Source organism: Podarcis tiliguerta (assembly GCF_965153285.1).
Source record: "Podarcis tiliguerta genome assembly, chromosome: 4".
In the NCBI taxonomy this organism is placed as follows: Eukaryota; Metazoa; Chordata; class Lepidosauria; order Squamata; family Lacertidae; genus Podarcis; species Podarcis tiliguerta.
In genome coordinates, this window is record NC_139537.1 from 10029579 (window position 1) to 10048089 (window position 18511).

The following is an 18511-nucleotide window of genomic DNA, read 5'->3' on the forward strand; positions in this document are numbered from 1 at the left end:
TTAGCAGAAGTGTTATTAAGAATTATATGAATATTAAGTGTTATTGTGTTAAAATGGAAAATTTAAAGTTAAATTGTGTTAGGATAAATTATAGAACAAAAATTGAAGAAGAGGGAAAGGATTTGTTGAACCAGCTAATTTGAACTAGAATACAAAAAAGGGAGGTGTGAGGAAGTCGAGGAAATAAGCAAATGAAAGATATAGATATAAAATTTGGATGTGTGTGTAAATGTTTTTGTTTTTCTTATGTTGTATTGTTGTATTGTACTGTTTTTTTTCATTGTTGATGTATTGATTGTCAAATTTATGTATTGTTTTTCTTTATTGTTTTTCTTTTTATAATTATAAAATATTTAATAAATATTATTTTTTAAAAAAGGGGGAGGCAATTCCTGCTCCCGTTTCCCTTTTTAGTCAGTGTTCTCTTACATCCCTAACCTCCTCAGCCAAATAATTCCTTCTTCCCTCATAATAATAATTTATTTGTACCCTGCCCATCTGGCTGGGTTTCCCCAGCCACTCTGGGCGGCTTCCAACAAAGATTAAAAATACATCAAAGTGTCACACATTAAAAACTTCCCTGAACAGGACTGCCTTCAGATGTCTTCTAAATGTCAGGTAGTTATTTACTGGACATCTGATGGGAGGGTGTTCCACAGGGCGGGTGCCCGAACCGAGAAGGCCCTCTGGCTGGTTCCCTGTAGCTTTGCTTCTCGCAATGAGGGAACCGCCAGAAGGCCCTCGGAGCTGGACCTCAGTGTCCGTGCAGAACAATGGGGGTGGAGACGTTGCTTCAGGTATACTGAGTCTCATTTTGCCTAACCTCCAGTGCAGGAATCACAGCCCAATGCCATTGCTTTTAGATGTTTCTAGATGTTCTAAATCAGTGGTTCCCAATGAGTTAAGTTCTGCAGACCCCCTGGTTTTTTTCCAAAAGCAGACCCCTGACTTTAGAAAAAGGTGATATCTCTCTGGTAGTTTTTGTTATGTGAATGGTGCTACCATAAAGGTAAAAGGTAAAGGACCCCTAGACGATTAAGTCCAGTCAAAGGCGACTATGGGGTTGCGGCGCACATCTCGCTTTCAGGCTGAGGGAGCCGGCGTTTGTCCACAGACAGCTTTCCGGGACATGTGGCCAGCAGGACTAAACTGCTTCTGGTGCAGTGGGATACCGTGATGGAAACCAGAGCGCACGGAAACACCGTTTACTGCTGCAGTGGTACCTATTTATCTACTTGCACTGGTGTGCTTTCGAACTGCTAGATTGGCAGAAGCTGGGACAGAGCAACAGGAGTTCACCCCGTTGTGGGGATTCGAATTGCCAACCATCTGATTGGCAAGCCCGAGAGGCTCAGTGGTTTAGACCACAGCACCACCCGCGTCCCTGCCACCATACCCTCTGACATGTCCCAGTGCCGTGTGTGTGACCTACCATGAGATCATGGTGACTAAAAAGTGAGAATTTGGGGGCACTGTGATCTTGCACAAGAGCACGTCCCCCTCAATGGAATGTCCCAATTTGGGACAGTGCCACGTGCCCCCTGGGTGGGTCATGCAGACCCCTTGGGGTCCGTGGACCACCAATTGGAAACTACTGTTCCAAATGTTTTTGGATGGTGTTTCAAGGTTACAAATATGCTTTTTTTCCATTTTATGTTACCGTATTTTTCGCTCTATAAGACGCACCAGACCACAAGACGCACCTAGTTTTTGGAGGAGGAAAACAAGAAAAAAAATATTCTGAATCTCAGAAGCCAGAACAGCAAGAGGGATCGCTGCACAGTGAAAGTAGCAATCCCTCTTGCTGTTCTGGCTTCTGGGATAGGTGCGCAGCCTGCATTCGCTCCATAAGACGCACACACATTTCCCCTTACTTTTTAGGAGGGAAAAAGTGAGTCTTATAGAGCAAAAAATACAGTAAATGTTTGGTTTTCACATTTGGGAGTTTTACCGCCTGGGCTACTTTGCGTGGAAAGGCAGTCCAGGAATAGATGGGAAAAAACTTTGCGCGCCCTCCCCAACTGCCCAACTTCAAGGAGGCCAGGGTGCAAGAACCGTACCTGTTCGGCAGTACTCGTCCACTTCCTGGTGCACCATTTCTTTCACCCGGTTACCGTACGTCAGCCTGGAGTCCTGGTCGTAAGCCTTCAGAGTCTCGCTGGAGCTGTACGACTTCTGAGGTATCTTGCTGTCCTCGCTCTCTGCGGACGAGCTGGTGTAGCGGCGCTCTGCATCCCGGCGCCTGGTCAGAGAACGATACGGCTTTCTTTCTTTCACATCCATGGCCCTCTCGTCTCTGTCTTCAACATCAAAGAAACGGTGTCCGTGAGGCAATCAGATCGGAATGTTCTGGAAGGGAAAACCAACCATCTTTTACAGTGTGTTCAGTATAAGGACGCGGCAAGCTATTAAGAAGGACAACCGGTCCATTTTTTATAGTGTATGCTCCCGATAAACAAATCAAGTGTGCTCCTATCTGCTACCTTGTTATTTTAGAATTAATATTTCAAACCCCTTTTTTGGCAGGGCACGCCACTAGGCCTCACGAAAGCGGCGTTTGGCTTGGTCATTTTCAAGTTTACGGTCAAAGCACCTGACTTTCGAGCACAGGAGAGAATTCCCCCTCCAACGGCTGCTTCCACGAGGCCCGCTCTATAGGAAGATTTCCCCATGGCAAGAAAACCCATGTGCCATGCCAGCATCTACAGAGCCGGTCTCTGCAATTGCCATTAGTGACTGTGTAATAAGTGAAGCAGCAACAAAGGGAAGCATAAAAGCCTACCAGGAAATGGAGAGCATTCCTACCAAATGAGTTATATGAAAAATTTTCCCTCATAAAAAAAAAACGTGTTGGAAAACCTAAAGTTTCTGATCTGGAACACGTCGCTTCATGGATTATATAGAATCCAATAATCTGTTGCCTCGCCATCCTCTCATTGGGTTCCAAAGCAGCATTCCACATAAACGTCAGGAAAAGACGTTAACAAATCCAAATCTGGGACTAGACATTGAAGGCATTTCAAAATACCTGTGTCTAGTATTTGGTCCCCACAATCGCCCCTGTGGCGATCACACAGTGTCCCCGGACGTTTAACGGTCTATTGATCCCTGTGCTACCACTGTGCTCGCTTCCCCGCTGCCACCAACCAGTTACTCTCTGGTAGAACACTGAGTCCAGACAGTTGTTAAAAGTGAACAAAAAACCCAACAAGTTTATTTTACAAACATTATCAAGTTTATAGTTTCTCAGATAATATTCCTGTCAGTATCTTAACTTTAGTTTCTTTACCAGCCTATACCTTCCTAATACCTTCTGACTGATTATCTCAACTGTTTGACTGACTCCTCTTAACAAATTCTCTCACTTTCTCACACCAGACTAGCCCAACCGACAGACTTATCTTCCCTCTCTCCTCTAACTCCAGACTGTTTTCTCAACCACTCTAACTCCTCCAAAAACCCCTCTGTGCTTAAACCTTATACACAGTTAAATCTGCCCCTTGGGTTCCCATTGGTCAGTCATTTTACAATTAGTTAACTCTTTCCTTATGAACCCAGTATGATGTCACACACCTAGGAGGGCAAACTTCACAGCCAGATTTATAGGGAAACTCAGTGTGTGGCATGATGTTATCAGCCCATGGCTTCGCTTGCCTTAGCAGCCCTGCAAAAAGTCAGGTGGCAACCTTTACACCTGATTTGGTCTGATCGCCGAAGAATTGATGCTTTTGAATTATGGTGCTGGAGGAGACTCTTAAGAGTCCCATGGACTGCAAGAAGATTAAACCTATCCATTCTGAAAGAAATCAGCCCTGAGTGCTCACTGGAAGGACAGATCCTGAAGTTGGGGCTCCAATACTTTGGTGACCTCATGAGAAGAGAAGACTCCCTGGAAAAGACCCTGATGTTGGGAAAGATAGAGGGCACAAGGAGAAGGGGACAACAGAGGACGAGATGGTTGGACAGTGTTCTCAAAGCTACTAGCATGAGTTTGACCAAACATTGGGGGGCAGGGGAAGACAGGAGTGCCTGGCGTGCTCTGGTCCATGGGGTCACGAAGAGTCGGACACGACTAAACGACTAAACAACAACAACAACAGATTGGTTGCTTCTAGTGGTGGCTGGTGCCTATTAGCTCTGGTAAGGGAAGGCAGGGAGCAATAGCATAGGGGTGCCAGGGGAGCCGTTGCTCCAGGAGCATGGGGCACAAACCTGGTGCCCCCACAGAGATCCTTGTTGTGCCAGCCCTGCCTGGCTCCAGCAGTGAGGGTTGGGAATCATGGAGGATGCCCTCCGCCCTTTGTGTCCTGTCCCCACACAGGGTGTGAGCACCCGCTCTGCGGCGTCGGTGGCGAGAGCTAGGTGAGCATGCTCAGCGCCCACCCCAGGTGCTGGCAAACGGCGCTACGCCCCTGGCAGGGAGTTTGACAGTAGTTGGCACCAGAAACAATGGTTGGCAGAGCCATCTGATTCTAGTTTTGTCCCCATCCTCTTCCTCCCTGCTGAGTTCTACAAGGGCAACTCTGAGGCACGGGAGGGGGGTTCTGCCACATGCAGTTCTGCCACATGCCTGGGCTGGTTGGCAGGAATTTTGCAGGCAGGTGGGAGATGAAGGTTGATGGGTGCAGTGCCCCCTTTGCCCTAACATAGCAGAAGAAGAAGAGAAGAGTTTGGATTTGATATCCCGCTTTATCACTACCTGAAGGAGTCTCAAAGTGGCTAACATTCTCCTTTCCCTTCCTCCCCCACAACAAACACTCTGTTAGGTGAGTGGGGCTGAGAGACTTCAGAGAAGTGTGACTGGCCCAAGGTCACCCAGCAGCTGCATGTGGAGGAGTGGAGACACAAACCCAGTTCCCTAGATTACGAGTCTATCGCTCTAAACCACTACACCACACTGGCTCTCACACTAGCAGCCTTCAGCATTTAGTTTCATGCCAGTGACATGGGGCTGCCTCTGCAAAGTGTTCAGAAATCTCAGCATATGTTCTCTGCAAACAGGCACAAAAGTCAGGTTCTACACTTACGATCTGAGAAGTGTAGCTAGAATTCTGATGGGACCCTCTTTCATACCACATCATGCCTATTTAATAAATAATAACGATAAGGATAATAATTTATTCATACCCCACCCATCTGGCTGGGTTTCCCCAGCCACTCTGGGTGGCTCCCAACAGGATATTAAAAACACAATAAAACATCAATTAGTTTCTGAGCTGAATTCAAAGTGCTGGGTTTTGAATCTGAATTTTAGTGGGGTGGGGTTGTTTATACAGATATATATCTCATTTGTGCATTTTCTCCAAGGAGCTAAAGTTGGTGTACATGAATATAATTATAATAATTTATTATTTATACCCCGCCCATCTGGCTGTCTTTCCCCAGCCACTCTGGGTGGCTCCCAACAGAATTATAAAAACACGATAAAACATCAAACATTAACAACTTCCCTAAACACGGCTGCCTTCAGATGTCTTCTAAAAGTCGGATAGTTGTTTATTTCCTTGACATCTGGTGGGAGGGTGTTCCACAGGGCAGGAACCACCACCGAGAAGGCCCTCTGCCTGGTTCCCTGCAACCTCACTTCTCGCAGGGAGGGAACTGCCAGAAGACCCTTGGAGCTGGACCAACGATGGGGGTGGAGATGCTCCTTCGGGTATACTGAACATTTAGCATAGTCCGCTTCCACTTTGTTTCTGTGCCCAGTTCCTACATTGAAAGCTCTAAACCTCCGGCCCTCTAGATGTTGTTGGGGCTCCCAAACAGCATGGCCAATGGCCAGGGATGATGGGAGCTGTAGTCCAGCAACATCTGGGAGGGACACAGGCTCCTCATCTCTGGCCTGAACAGCTGGGAGCCTGGCTATGTAAAGAAGTCATCCACATGTTGAATTTGCTCAATGAGACTCTTCTCTGTGTCCCACCACCCTCCAAAGTGCATTGGAGGGGTGCTTGGGAGAGGGTCCACCTTTGCCAATGACACCTTCTTATGTTCTTATGCAAAAGGGGTGGAGGGGACGAGGTGGACATTGGGATGTCACGAGCCAGCATGCTGAGAAGACACTTTCGTCAGCAGCCCAATAGGCAATATCCCCAGTAAGCTGGGCACTCTTCACAGAAACCCAAGGAATGCACAGTTGGCTTAGCAGATTTATTATAACACTGAGCCCCCCGTGAGCAAAATAGCTCTGCAGATATCCCTGGACAGGACTTTGGAAAATTGCAACATTTTTAAACACAGAAGGACCGAGTTAATGCTGTAGGAATGCTTCATAAATTCATGCATGGCTAGGGGAGGTGTTTTAGTCATTGCAATGTAGGCAGTCAGAGAACTTTAGATCCCTGCTTGCTCTTTAAGGATTTCAGTTGGCAGCAGTGGAGAAGACCTTATTCAAGAGTTTTGAGAGCTACAGGCAGTCCGGGTGGACAATAGTGAGCTAATCTCAGTAGAAAGCAGTTTTGTTTGCAAGAGGAGAACGTAAGAATAGCCTGCAGGATCAAGACAATGGCCAATCTACTCCAGCACCCTGTTCTCTGCTCAATCCACCAGAGCCTGTCTTCACATGCGGGGTTTGAGACCCATCGGCTATCCTCACCTGGTTTAGCCAGCCTGGGGTGTGGCTGCTGTTGCTTGCTGACAGCTTCTAGGAGGGTATGATATATAGGATGTATATATAGGATATATAGGATAGCATAGCTAAAGCCATGGTTTTCCCAGTAGTGATGTATGGAAGTGAGAGCTGGACCATAAAGAAGGCTGATCACCGAAGAATTGATGCTTTTGAATTCTGGTGCTGGAGGAGACTCTTGAGAGTCCCATGGACTGCAAGAAGATCAAACCTATCCATTCTGAAGGAAATCAGCCCTGAGTGCTCACTGGAAGGACAGATCCTGAAGCTGAGGCTCCAATACTTTGGCCAACTCATGAGAAGAGAAGACTCTCTGGAGAAGACCCTGATGTTGGGAAAGATAGAGGGCACAAGGAGAAGGGGACGACAGAGGACGAGATGGTTGGACAGTGTTCTCGAAGCTACCAGCATGAGTTTGACCAAACTGCGGGAGTCAGTGTGAGACAGGAGTGCCTGGCATGCTCTTGTCTATGGGGTCACGAAGAGTCGGACACGACTAAACGACTAAACAACAACATATAGAATGTGACATAAGCACACGCTGGTACTTTGTGAACTCTCCCTAGCCATTGGCTGAGTTAAACTATCAGCACAGAGAGCGTAGGGGACAACAGATGCTGGGAACTCTTTCTGTGACCCATAGAGGGTCAATTGTTGATGTACAACCTCTCTGCATGGCCTTTCTTGGGCCAAAGACTGGGAAAAGAACCAGAAAGATCCAGGGAAGCCAAATTATTGATGCCCGTGGGTAGCTCACAGTTACCGCCTTTGACAGAATGCTCTCTACTAAAGATGTGAAGTTCTTAAGCATGTTATTTGCAGTCCTGGATTATACACGTTGCAAACATTTGCCCAAAAGAGCCCAAAGTGCTCAGAGACTAAGGCTATGCCTTAGGCTACTTCTAGACAAATTGGCTATTTACTGAAGACCTAATCCTAGACTGCAAAGACCAATTTCCTTGATAACGTGTTGTTGTTTTTAAGCAAATCTTTCCTTCAACACGCGGTATAGAACAATGCACGAAAAAGAACCCCGCATAAGAAAATCTCTGATCTCTCAGCACAGAAAGAGACAAATACTGATTTTTTTAAAAACGCAGCGGGGCTAAACTTCAAACCGAAGTTTATTACCGTGCAAGTTATACATATGAAGAGAAGCATGGGCCACAGATTGATTTTCGATTTTCTATGGGCCTTATTTTTAGACCTTCTCCTGGAGAGGGATAATCAGAGTGCACAGTAAGACAAGAGCAATTGATTAATGAGCATAGCCCCTGCTGTGTCCAAAGCTTAACTTTCAATTATGCTGCCGGCGGTCACACTCTTGCCTTACATATATAATAGCTGCAGGGGCAGAGATGGGGGAAAATATACAGAGAAAAACAGGGTGAATTAGAGAGCCTAAGAATTTTCCTTTCTGCCCTGCACCTGCCACATGCAGCCCTGTTTCCGTTCCACTGCAATTCCACCTAAACCAATGTTACTCGCTTTCGCTGCCCCCGGTGGTGAAATGTTGTAACGCATGTAATTTATTGAATTAATTATGTGCATTGCAATGCCGTTTTGCTATTCCACCCCACTCATTTCAATGCAAACATCAAGCAAATGGAGGGGAAGCGTAACAAATTACATTATCGCTTGTGGGCTGAAAGCAGCAACCTTGTTTAAATTGTTTTTAATATTGTTCTAAATGCGGTAACCTGCCCTGGGGCCTTAGGGTGAAGGGCAGATAATCAAACATACATTTATGTCCTTCATTGGGGGAACATTGCAGAACAGCTAACAGAACGGGATGATGGATGGATGGTCCTGTATAAATCCAGTATCAAAGCAATGATTCTCCAACATCAACTTCGTTGGACTGGCCATGTTGTGCTAATGCCTGATTATCGTCTTCCAAAGCAACTACTCTATTCCAAACTTGAAAATGGAAAGCGTAATGCCGGTGGTCAACAAAAGAGGTTTAAAGAGTCTCTCAAGATAAATCTAAAAAAATGTAGTATAAACACAGACAAGTGGTAAATACTGGCCTGCGAGCGCTCCAGTTGGAGAACAGCCTTTACCAAAGGTGTCATGGGCTTTGAAGACACTCAAACTCAGGACGGAAGGGAGACAAATGCTAAGAGGAAGGCACGCTTGGCAAACCCTCACCATGATCAACAACCGCCCGGAAACCAATGTCCCCACTGTGGAAGGACGTGTGGATCCAGAATTGGCCTCCACAATCACTTATGAACTCACTGTTAAAACCGTGTTTATGGAAGACAATCTTACTAGGCTACAAGGGATCACCAAAGAAGAAGATAAATGCAGCACAAATGCACTGTTAATGCATCACTGACATGCTACAGAATACACCCATGATAAAACAGCAGCTTGAAGATGTCTACAGTCTAGCAACATCTGGAGGGCTTCGTTTTGGCTACCTCTGAGCTAAAAAGCTCATCCTCCTCCTCTTAAACAGCGCTGAGACAGCTACTAAAACATTCCAGGCCTGCTTTTTAAGTTCAGCTCATGGTCTCGCATTCCCTTCTTTGTTTTCTGCCAGAGCTAGAAAGAAGTCAGTCAAGGGAGACATCTTTTAAATCGCGAAAGGTTATAGCTCAAGCTTTGGCATATGAAAGATAAGCCCGCCACAAGCTTACCCACCTCTATAGCCAACTTCCGGATAAAGATAAGTTATATCCCGGCCGCCGCGATCTCAACACCAAATGCGCCTTGTGAACATCTCTTGACTTTCCGGAAAGATGGAAGGCAGTGGAATTAAGGGAACAAGGAGGTGTGGATTTGAAGTATCAAGTTTGTAAAAGCAACGCAAACCCATCTTGGTTTTAGATCGCACGACTCTGCCTCAGGGGCGGGGAAAGAGGGTTTTAGTGCTTAGCAGCCAAAGCTACAGAATGAGGCTGCCTCTGTTTCCTTACCTTAAATTATTGTGATTTTTTGAACAATGCATTTCACCAGGAATGTCCCACAGAGCTGCAAAGTCTTGCCTTAGGGCAGGTTACCTCACTTCCTAATCCCTAAGCAACACCTGCTGCTCGTTTCAACTCATTTGCAGTTGTTGTTTTTTTTAAAAAAGCTTCAGGATCCGTTTGAAAAGTCCAGGAAGGGCTTTGTATCAGAGGTTGAAGAAGTCAGAGGTTGTTGGTTTTGTTCTCCACTTTCAGGCTCTCCTGCAACCTGCTGTGCCTATATCTGAAATCTTATTCTGAATCTGGGGCTCCTTAACACCTTACAGATAACTGATTTCTTTCTGTCCTTTTTGGTGTACACAAAAAACGTATACAGGCATGAGGAATAGGATCCGGCTTGTGGGCCAGACCCTTATCTCCCCCTCCTGCCTGTGGGCCAAATTTGAAAGCTGAGCAGGGCTGCCCACCCAGTGGCGTAGCGTGGGTTGTCAGCACCCGGGGCAAGGCAAGTAATTTGCGCCCCCCCCGCTGCACTGTCCCTCCCCCAGATAGTCCCTCGCTCTCTCTCCGCACCGCACCGCACACCTGGCACCCTCCCCTCCACAGTGGGCGGTGACCCGGGGGCTCGGATCGGATTCGCACAGCCAGCACTGCAGTGAGAGAGAGTGAGTGAGCCAGGTAGGGGCAGAGAGCTGCGAGTGCGAGCGCCCCCCCCCCCCGATGTTGCGCCCGGTGCGGCCGGCCCCCCCTGCACCCCCACGCTACGCCACTGTGCCCACCTGTCAATCATTGTATGTCACGATGAAATTGAGTGGTGTAGCACTCTGAAGCCCCAACAACCAGATGGCTGGTAGGACTTCAAGGCACAGCACAGGGCTTTTTTTTTTTTGCTAAGGTTTTGCAAGGTGCTTTGAACTGCTGATGGATCAGCTGATTGCCGGGACTTCAAAGCACCTACTTGCAAGCCTGCGCTTTGAAGTCCCGGCCATCAGTTGGTCCAAGGAACTTTGAAGTGATGTGCAAGGCTCTTTGGATGGGACTTCCCAAAGAGACCTATGTTGTCCTTTGAAGCCTTAACAATTAGCTGATCACCAGCGCTTCAGAAGCCTGGTGCTTGGGGCTTCTGAACGCTGATGATCAGCTGATCGTCGGTAGTTCCTATGCAAGATGTGCTGCCACTTCTGATAACCAACCAAACAGTTGAGCTATTGGACTTCAGAAGCATTGCATGGATCCTTTCAGTGTATTTCAGCCACCTAATGCTTGAAATTGAAATTGATGCTTTTGAATTCTGGTGCTGGAGGAGACTCTTGAGAGTCCCATGGACTGCAAGAAGATCAAACCTCTCCATTCTGAAGGAAATCAGCCCTGAGTGCTCACTGGAAGGACAGATCCTGAAGCTGAGGCTCCAATACTTTGGCCACCTCATGAGAAGAGAAGACTCCCTGGAAAAGACCCTGATATTGGGAAAGATGGAGGGCACAAGAAGAAGGGGATGACAGAGGACGAGATGGCTGGACAATGTTCTCGAAGCTACCAGCATGAGTTTGACCAAACTGCGGGAGGCAGTGGAAGTGCCTGGTGTGCTCTGGTCCAGGGGGTCACAAAGAGTCGGAAACGACTAAACAAGAACAACAACAATGCTTGAAAGTCTCTCAGACACAGCACAGGACATTCCAGTCCTGTGATGGGTCAATACCAACTGGGCATCCCCAAGTGGTGGCACCATCAACAAGGCCTCACCGTCTAATTGTGGGGCCCAAGATGGTTGAAATTGGGTTGACAACTGTGGTAAAGGGGCTTTTACAGAAGAGGATATTCAAAAATTGTAGCCTCCTGACAGAGCGGCATGGCCAATTCCACTACCTTATTCAATTAAATTGTAGACCAGGCCTAAGCCATTTGCAAATTTTTAAAGTGTGTAGCCAATACCAAATAGTATGGGAAACAGCCCTACTAGAAAAAATAACCCATAAACTGAAACTGACACGGGGACAAACAGAAGAAGACGCCTTTACATACACAGCCCAACAAGACAATGACAATAATCCACCAACAGCACACAAATCAATATGGCTAACCTGATCCAAAACACCCACCCACCTCACTCACACACGAAAACAAAGATCACCACAGCCAATCACAAACAAACAACCACACCCTAGGCCAACCCCAACCTCTCTCACCACCAAAGGAACACAAGTGAACAGCAGATAACCAGCACGAGCAACGCTGACACCAAACCCTACATACATTAAGCAAAACAGAAACATCGCCACCCCACCCCACCCCCACCCTCAGCCATCTTCCCTCCAATGCCTCAACAAATGAAACGGATTTGTAAAAATGTTACATGGGAAAAATATGAGAGACATTAGACATACTTCTGTAAAACAAGAAAATCTTTAATAATAATAAAAAAGTGTGTAGCCAACTTTTGTAAAATCCCCCTTGCCTGGTCGCCTGTAATTACTTTTCCCCTCACCGCAGGTGACCAGGTGGGTTCGGACATTTGCATCATCCCCATCCTATGGTGCAATGAAATGCAACATCTGTCTAGAAATACAATGTAGATGAGGAAACACGAGGTGTATGGAGTGAGTCCAGGGCAAGGAGATGTTGTGGATTGCACCTCTAAGCATTGCTTTCGGGCTATTACACAAAGCCCTGGAAATCAGCCAAACATGAGCATTATTGAACAGTATTTAAGAAAGAAACCATTCTTGGGATTAAAAGGCTTGCAAGCTGTCTACCCTGGTTCTTCCAGAAGAAAAAAAAATAGAATCTCATGGCATTGTCAAATCAAAACATTTCACAGCTCCCCTCTGGAGATTGCTTCCTCCCTCCTTTCCTTCCTTCCTTCTTTTTTACAATCATGTTAACATTTTAAAAAGCATCTCTTGATCTCTTACATGTCTGCAGAGAGCTGCAATGTCATTACAAACTGGCACAGATCTCCTACCCCCCCCCCCCCAGTTTTTGTGTGTCTTTAAGGACTCACAAAACCCCTTTTGCTTTGTGATGGCGGGCAGAAAGTGAAGGAAGAAAACTTGGGCGATAGTTCAGTGGCAGAACATCCACTTTGGAGGCCAAAGTTCCCGGGTATAACCCTCTTTTAAGTTGTCAAATAAGCCTAAATTGATCCATGTCGTATGTTGTGGGTTACATCCAAATAATCAGCTGACAATCGGGATCTGGGTTGTGGTTGACATCTGTCTGTCTTGAGACAATGGAGTGTGCCCCCAGGGGTGAAGTCAAACTGCTGCATTAGCAGCACCGAAGTAACTTCCCTGGGGCGCATGGCAGGGCAGGGTGTATGGAGGACTTGGGCTGCCCAAATGACAAGACCCCTCTTTCAGTCTCACTGGTGGTCCAAAGGAAAGCAGAGCAAAACGTTTGGCACCAGCTTGGCTGCAGGAGTTGCTGGAAGGAGGCATACAAGGTGAAATCCAACCGTCTTAGGGACTCCACTCCAGATCTATGTATTCTGTGAACCGCCCTGAGAACCCTGGGTATAGGGTAGTAAAAATTCAATAAATAATAATAGAGCCTTTTCTTCTCTCAAACATACCCCGCAAGGTAGTGGAGATTTAGGACCAGAGTTTCCCTTTTCCTAGACTTCCCAGGTGGATGATCTGCATGCCCCTCACTTCCCTCTACAGCACATACAGTAGTACCTCAGGTTAAGAACTTAATTCGTTCCAGAGGTCCGTTCTTAACCTGAAACTGTTCTTAACCTGAAGCCTCACAGCTGAGGGGAGGCAGCAGGCGGTCCGTTTGGGCAGTACAGAGCCTGTGCGCACCCAAGCCACCACGTGTCTCCCAGGATAGACGTGTGGCTCGGGGGCGCTGCAGGCCCTGGGGTGAGTGCTGTCTGCCATTTTGTCACCCTCCTCAGTGGTGACACCCGGGGCGGACCGCACACACCACACCTCCTTCCTCCACCCCTGCTGTCACATTTCCAATGCCCCTTTCCTCCTTGAGGTGAAATTGACATTCGCTCTCAGCGAAACTTTCTCTGTTTGATGTTCATAGAAATGTGCCTATAATAATAATAATAATAATAATAATAATAATAATAATAATAATATATTATTTATATCCCGCCCTCCCCAGCCGAAGCCGGGCTCAGAGCGGCTAACAACAATAAAATGATACACATTCTAAAATCATTTCATTATAAAATTAATTCAAACCAAATTAATGGCATCCATTGGGCTAGAGTTCTGTGAGGATTACCAAAGGAGGGGGGTCAGGCTGCGCCTTGGCCAAAGGCCTGGTGGAACAGCTCTGTCTTGCAGGCAGTGCGGAAAGATGTCAAGTCCCGCAGGGCCCTAGTCTCTTGTGACAAAGCGTTCCACCAGATTGGGGCCACAGCCAAAAAAGCCCTGGCTCTGGTTGAGGCCAGCCTAACCTCTCTGTGGCCTGGGACCTTCAAGATGTTTTTGCTTGAAGACCGTGTGTGTGCATTTTAGCGTGTGTCCGATCGTTGCTCCTCAGGGGGAAACAAGAAAGGATGTTAAGTCACTCAATCTCTACACCATTTCTAGAAAGCACATAACCGGTGGGGCCTCCCATCTGTTTGGGGTCCCAGAGCCGTTCCCAAGGGGCCAAGCATTCTCTCTAGTTGCAGACACCGTTGAAGCAGCCGATATTTTTATAGCAGCTCACCATTCTGTCTCTGGGTTCCTCCCCGCCCTCTCCACCCCTTTATAAATACTGAAAAGATGAAATCAACTTAAGTGTGGAGATGCATCTCTCCTGTGGCTTTTGCAATTATCGTCTTCCTCCAAGCTATATAAATCGCACACATTTAATATATTGTTATCTCCAGTCTGTTTACACTAATTTTCATTTATACAATACATCTAGTATAACAGAGGCAGAGCCAATTTCTTTCTCTCTCTCTCTCTCTCTCTCTCTCTCTCTCTCTTTGGCTTTCTTTTCTTTTCCCCTTTTTGGGGGTTTTGTATGAAAGCCTTCAGGGAAGCTTGTAGCTTTTGATCGTTCTCTACTTTGATGTAAGCAAATGTTTTAAGTTCTGCTCCAGCGGAATGTTTCCAGCGCATATTCATTAATGATGCAAGTTCTCTTCCCTTTTGCTGGCTAGACTATTTATAGTTCGTTCTCTGTGTGTTTTATCTTCCTTGTAGTCATGAAGGCAAAAAAAAGCAAAAAAAGCAAGGAAAGAGAAACCACCACAGCTCTTCCTTTGTCCGATCTTATCCAATCAAGTGGTGATTTTTTTTTTGGGGGGGGGGGGTTGCATTTACTAGCTGCTAGACATGTGTGAAACTATCAATTTCTGTTTCATTCTTCCAATCTCGAATTTGGTTCTCCACATTTTCACGTCAGTTAGTTATTTATTTCCTTCAAAAATTCCCCATGAAAATTCGTCAGCATTTGGGTGTGAATTTCTAAAATAGACATAAAGGTAAAGGTAAAGGGACCCCTGACCATTAGGTCCAGTCGTGACCGACTCTTGGGTTGCAGCGCTCATCTCGCTTTACTGGCCGAGGGAGCCGGCGTACAGCTTCCGGGTCATGTGGCCAGCATGACTAAGCTGCTTCTGGCAAACCAGAGCAGCACATGGAAACGCCATTTACATTCCTGCTGGAGCGGTACCTATTTATCTACTTACACTATGACGTGCTTTCGAACTGCTAGGTTGGCAGGAGCAGGGACCGAGCAACGGGAGCTCACCCCGTTGTGGGGATTCGAACTGCCGACCTTCTGATTGGCAAGTCCTAGGCTCTGTGGTTTAACCCACAGCGCCACCCGCATCCCAAAATAGACATATCTTAAAGCATTTTTGCCTAATTTTTGCAAGGAAACTCCCTAATCATAACATTATTTTCACCAATATATGCATTTCATGCACATGACACTCTTGTAAACACACTTTGCCACACATTATGTGCCTAGACAACTGAAACGCAAAATTCAGAGCAGCACAGATTTCGAAGGGCAGCTGTGTTTCAGTTCACACGCTGTTTTGGAAAATTCCAAACAGATAAGATTTGTCTTTAAAATGAGGACTGAACTGAATCCTGCCCCCTCATCCCTTCTAGCCTAAATCAACTAGGAATTACAGACTAGAAACACTGTGTACTCCAGTGTTTTTCAACCTTTTTTTGGGCAAAGGCACACTTGTTTCATGAAAAAAATCACGAGGCACACCACCATTAGAAAATGTTAAAAAAATTAACTCTGTGCCTATATTAACTATATATAAAGTAATTCTCTTGAATAGGAATCAAATAAACACAAAGAAAGTATTTTATAATTACTTTATTATGAAATAGTAAGTAAACAGAAATATGAAAAATTATAAAATACTTTATTCAGTGCGCAACCTGTGTCTGTTTGGCTGAACACAAAGCTGATATTCTGGCTGGAATCAAAGAAAGACACACACGTAGCTCTTCATCAACAGCTCTCAGTCTCTCTCTGTATTTAGTTTTTATAGCAATCATGCTTGAAAAGCTCATCTCACACAGATATGTAGTGGAAAATGGGAGCAATGTCAAAATAGCTTTGTTTGCCAGAAGGGGGAACTCCTTGGCAGTATCCAACCAAAAACTGTCCAAAGGTAGATCAGCAAATCTTAGCTTGAAACCACGATTTTGTCTCAGTTCAGTTAGTTCCTCCTGCTCCTGTAAAGTCATGTCCTTTCCACCAACTGATGCACCTCCGGGTGCAAGTAGATAAATAGGGACCGCTTACCAGCGGGAAGGTAAACGGCGTTCCATGTGCTGCGCTGGCTCGGCAGATGCAGCTTATCACGCTGGCCACGTGACCCGGAAGTGTCTGTGGACAGCGCTGGCTCCTGGCCTATAGAGTGAGTTGAGCGCACAACCCTAGAGTCTGGCAAGACTGGCCCGAATGGGCAGGGGTACCTTTACCTTTACCTTTACCTTTATGACTGTAAAGGTAAAAGGACCCCTGGATGGTTAAGTCTCATCGAATTCAACTATGGAGTGCAGTGCTCATCTCTGCTTTCAGGCCAAGGGAGCCGGCGTTTGTCCGCAGACAGCTTTTCTGGGTCATGTGGCCAGCAGGACTAAACCGCTTCTGGTGCACAGAGGACCTTGACGAGTGCCAGAGCGAATGGAAACGCCATTAACCTTCCCGCCGCAGCGGTACCTATTTATCTAATAAACTGCTAGGTTGGCAGGAACTGGGGGAAAGCAATGGGAGATCACCCCATCTTGCATATCACACTGGTTCTGATTCTTTGATCTATACAGAGAAATCTCTGGCCTCTATGGCTGGAATGTAGCCTATTGTTCAAAGGTAAGAGTCACACCTGTGGCTCCAAGCACTTCCCCCCTGCCCATGTGGCACCCCAAAAGTTGCCTGTGAGGTAATCATAGAATCATAGAGTTGGAAGAGACCACAAGGGCCATCGAGTCCAACCCCCTGCCAAGCAGGAAACACCATCAGAGCACTCCTGACATATGGTTGTCAAGCCTCTGCTTAAAGACCTCCAAAGAAGGAGACTCCACCACACTCCTTGGCAGCAAATTCCACTGTCAAACAGCTCTTACTGTCAGGAAGTTCTTCCTAATGTTTAGGTGGAATCTTCTTTCTTGTAGTTTGGATGCCACTTGGGGTGAAAAGGGACCCCCTTCCTGGTGTAAAAGGATTACAGCTTCAAGTTATTAGTCTTTTGAGGTACCACAAGACTTTCCCCTGTTCTTTTATCTTTCTGCGAGCTTCAGGAATTTGCATTGTTAGCTGCAGTCAGGGCAGATACAGTGAGATACGGAAGACACACAGTAACTACCATAACGAAGGCCGGATAATTACACTCTCGGCAAGCAAAAGGAGGAGGAAAGATTAAAGGAAGAGATATGCAGATAAATGAAGGTGAAAGCAAAGCTGATCTCAATCAGATCTAATGGCCTCCTGACCACCTTGCTGATTAAAACAGATATAGGCAGAAACTAATATATAGTTATATATATATAGGCAGGAATCTAAAACTGAGAAAGTTCAGGGGTGGCGGTAGCTGGGGAGAGAGGGTTGCAGAGTGTCGAACGGCTGAAAAGTGCAGCTGGGAAACTGGAACCGTGGGAGGAACACAAAGATTCGGTTTGACTCGAAAGCTAAACAAACAAATCCTCTGATCACCGAAGTAGCAAATAAGGCGGAACACAATGCAGACCCTCCAACTCAAACAAAGGGGAAGCTTGGGAATAGGTTTTGCCCTGACATAAGAGGGTGGGCTTTAACCCCTCCCGGTCAACAGGAGTTGTATTCCCAGTGACTGGTTTAGAAGTTTGCTCTCTTTTTGTACAGCTTCCATGGGACCCCCTCGCATCAACTTGAAGGGTAGCTGTATTGGTTTAAGGCAGTCTTTGTTTGCTTGGTGCTTTCCAGAAGTTTGGGACTACAACTCCCATCAGCCCCAGCCGGCTTGAGCAGGGGGTTGCTGGCCTGATCCAAGCTCTCTTAGAGGAAACTGATTTTCTAGATTCATTTTGACCGGGGTTTAGGCCTGGTTGAAGACATGGGGAGATATCGTTGTGAAGCGGCTGTCTTTGCTGCGGAGAGGTGGCACCACATTGCCATGGTTCTGATTATACTTAGAATCAGTGGCGCAGCGTGGGTTGTCAGCACCCGGGGCAAGGCAAGTAATTTGCGCCCCTTAACCCGGGGCAAGGCAAGTAATTTGTGCCCCCTGCTGCACTGTCCCTCCCCCAGATAGCCCTTCGCTCTCTCTCCGCACCGCACCGCACCGCACGCCTGGCACCCCCCCTCCACAGTGGGCAGCGACCCGGCGGCTCGGATCGGATTCGCACAGCCAGCACTGCAGTGAGAGAGAGTGAGTGAGCCAGGTAGGGGCAGAGAGCTATTTATAATAATTTATTTATAATAATTTATTTATTTATAATAATTTATTATTTATACCCCGCCCATCTGGCTGGGTTTCCCCAGCCACTCTGGGCGGCTCCCAATAGAA

General features: G+C 46.6%; 1 protein-coding gene across 14 annotated transcripts in view; it reads right to left on the reverse strand.

Moving 5' to 3' along the window:
* The window catches only part of TENM4 (teneurin transmembrane protein 4), a 636641-nt gene that overhangs the window by 358792 nt on the left and 259338 nt on the right, over window positions 1–18511 (reverse strand). For all 14 annotated transcript variants that reach the window (XM_083435951.1, XM_083435958.1, XM_083435956.1 and 11 more), the window contains one exon: window positions 2061–2349. In XM_083435951.1, the coding sequence (XP_083292077.1) occupies window positions 2061–2283 (223 nt within the window). In that variant the 5' untranslated portion in view covers window positions 2284–2349. The remainder of the gene's footprint in view (window positions 1–2060; window positions 2350–18511) is intronic.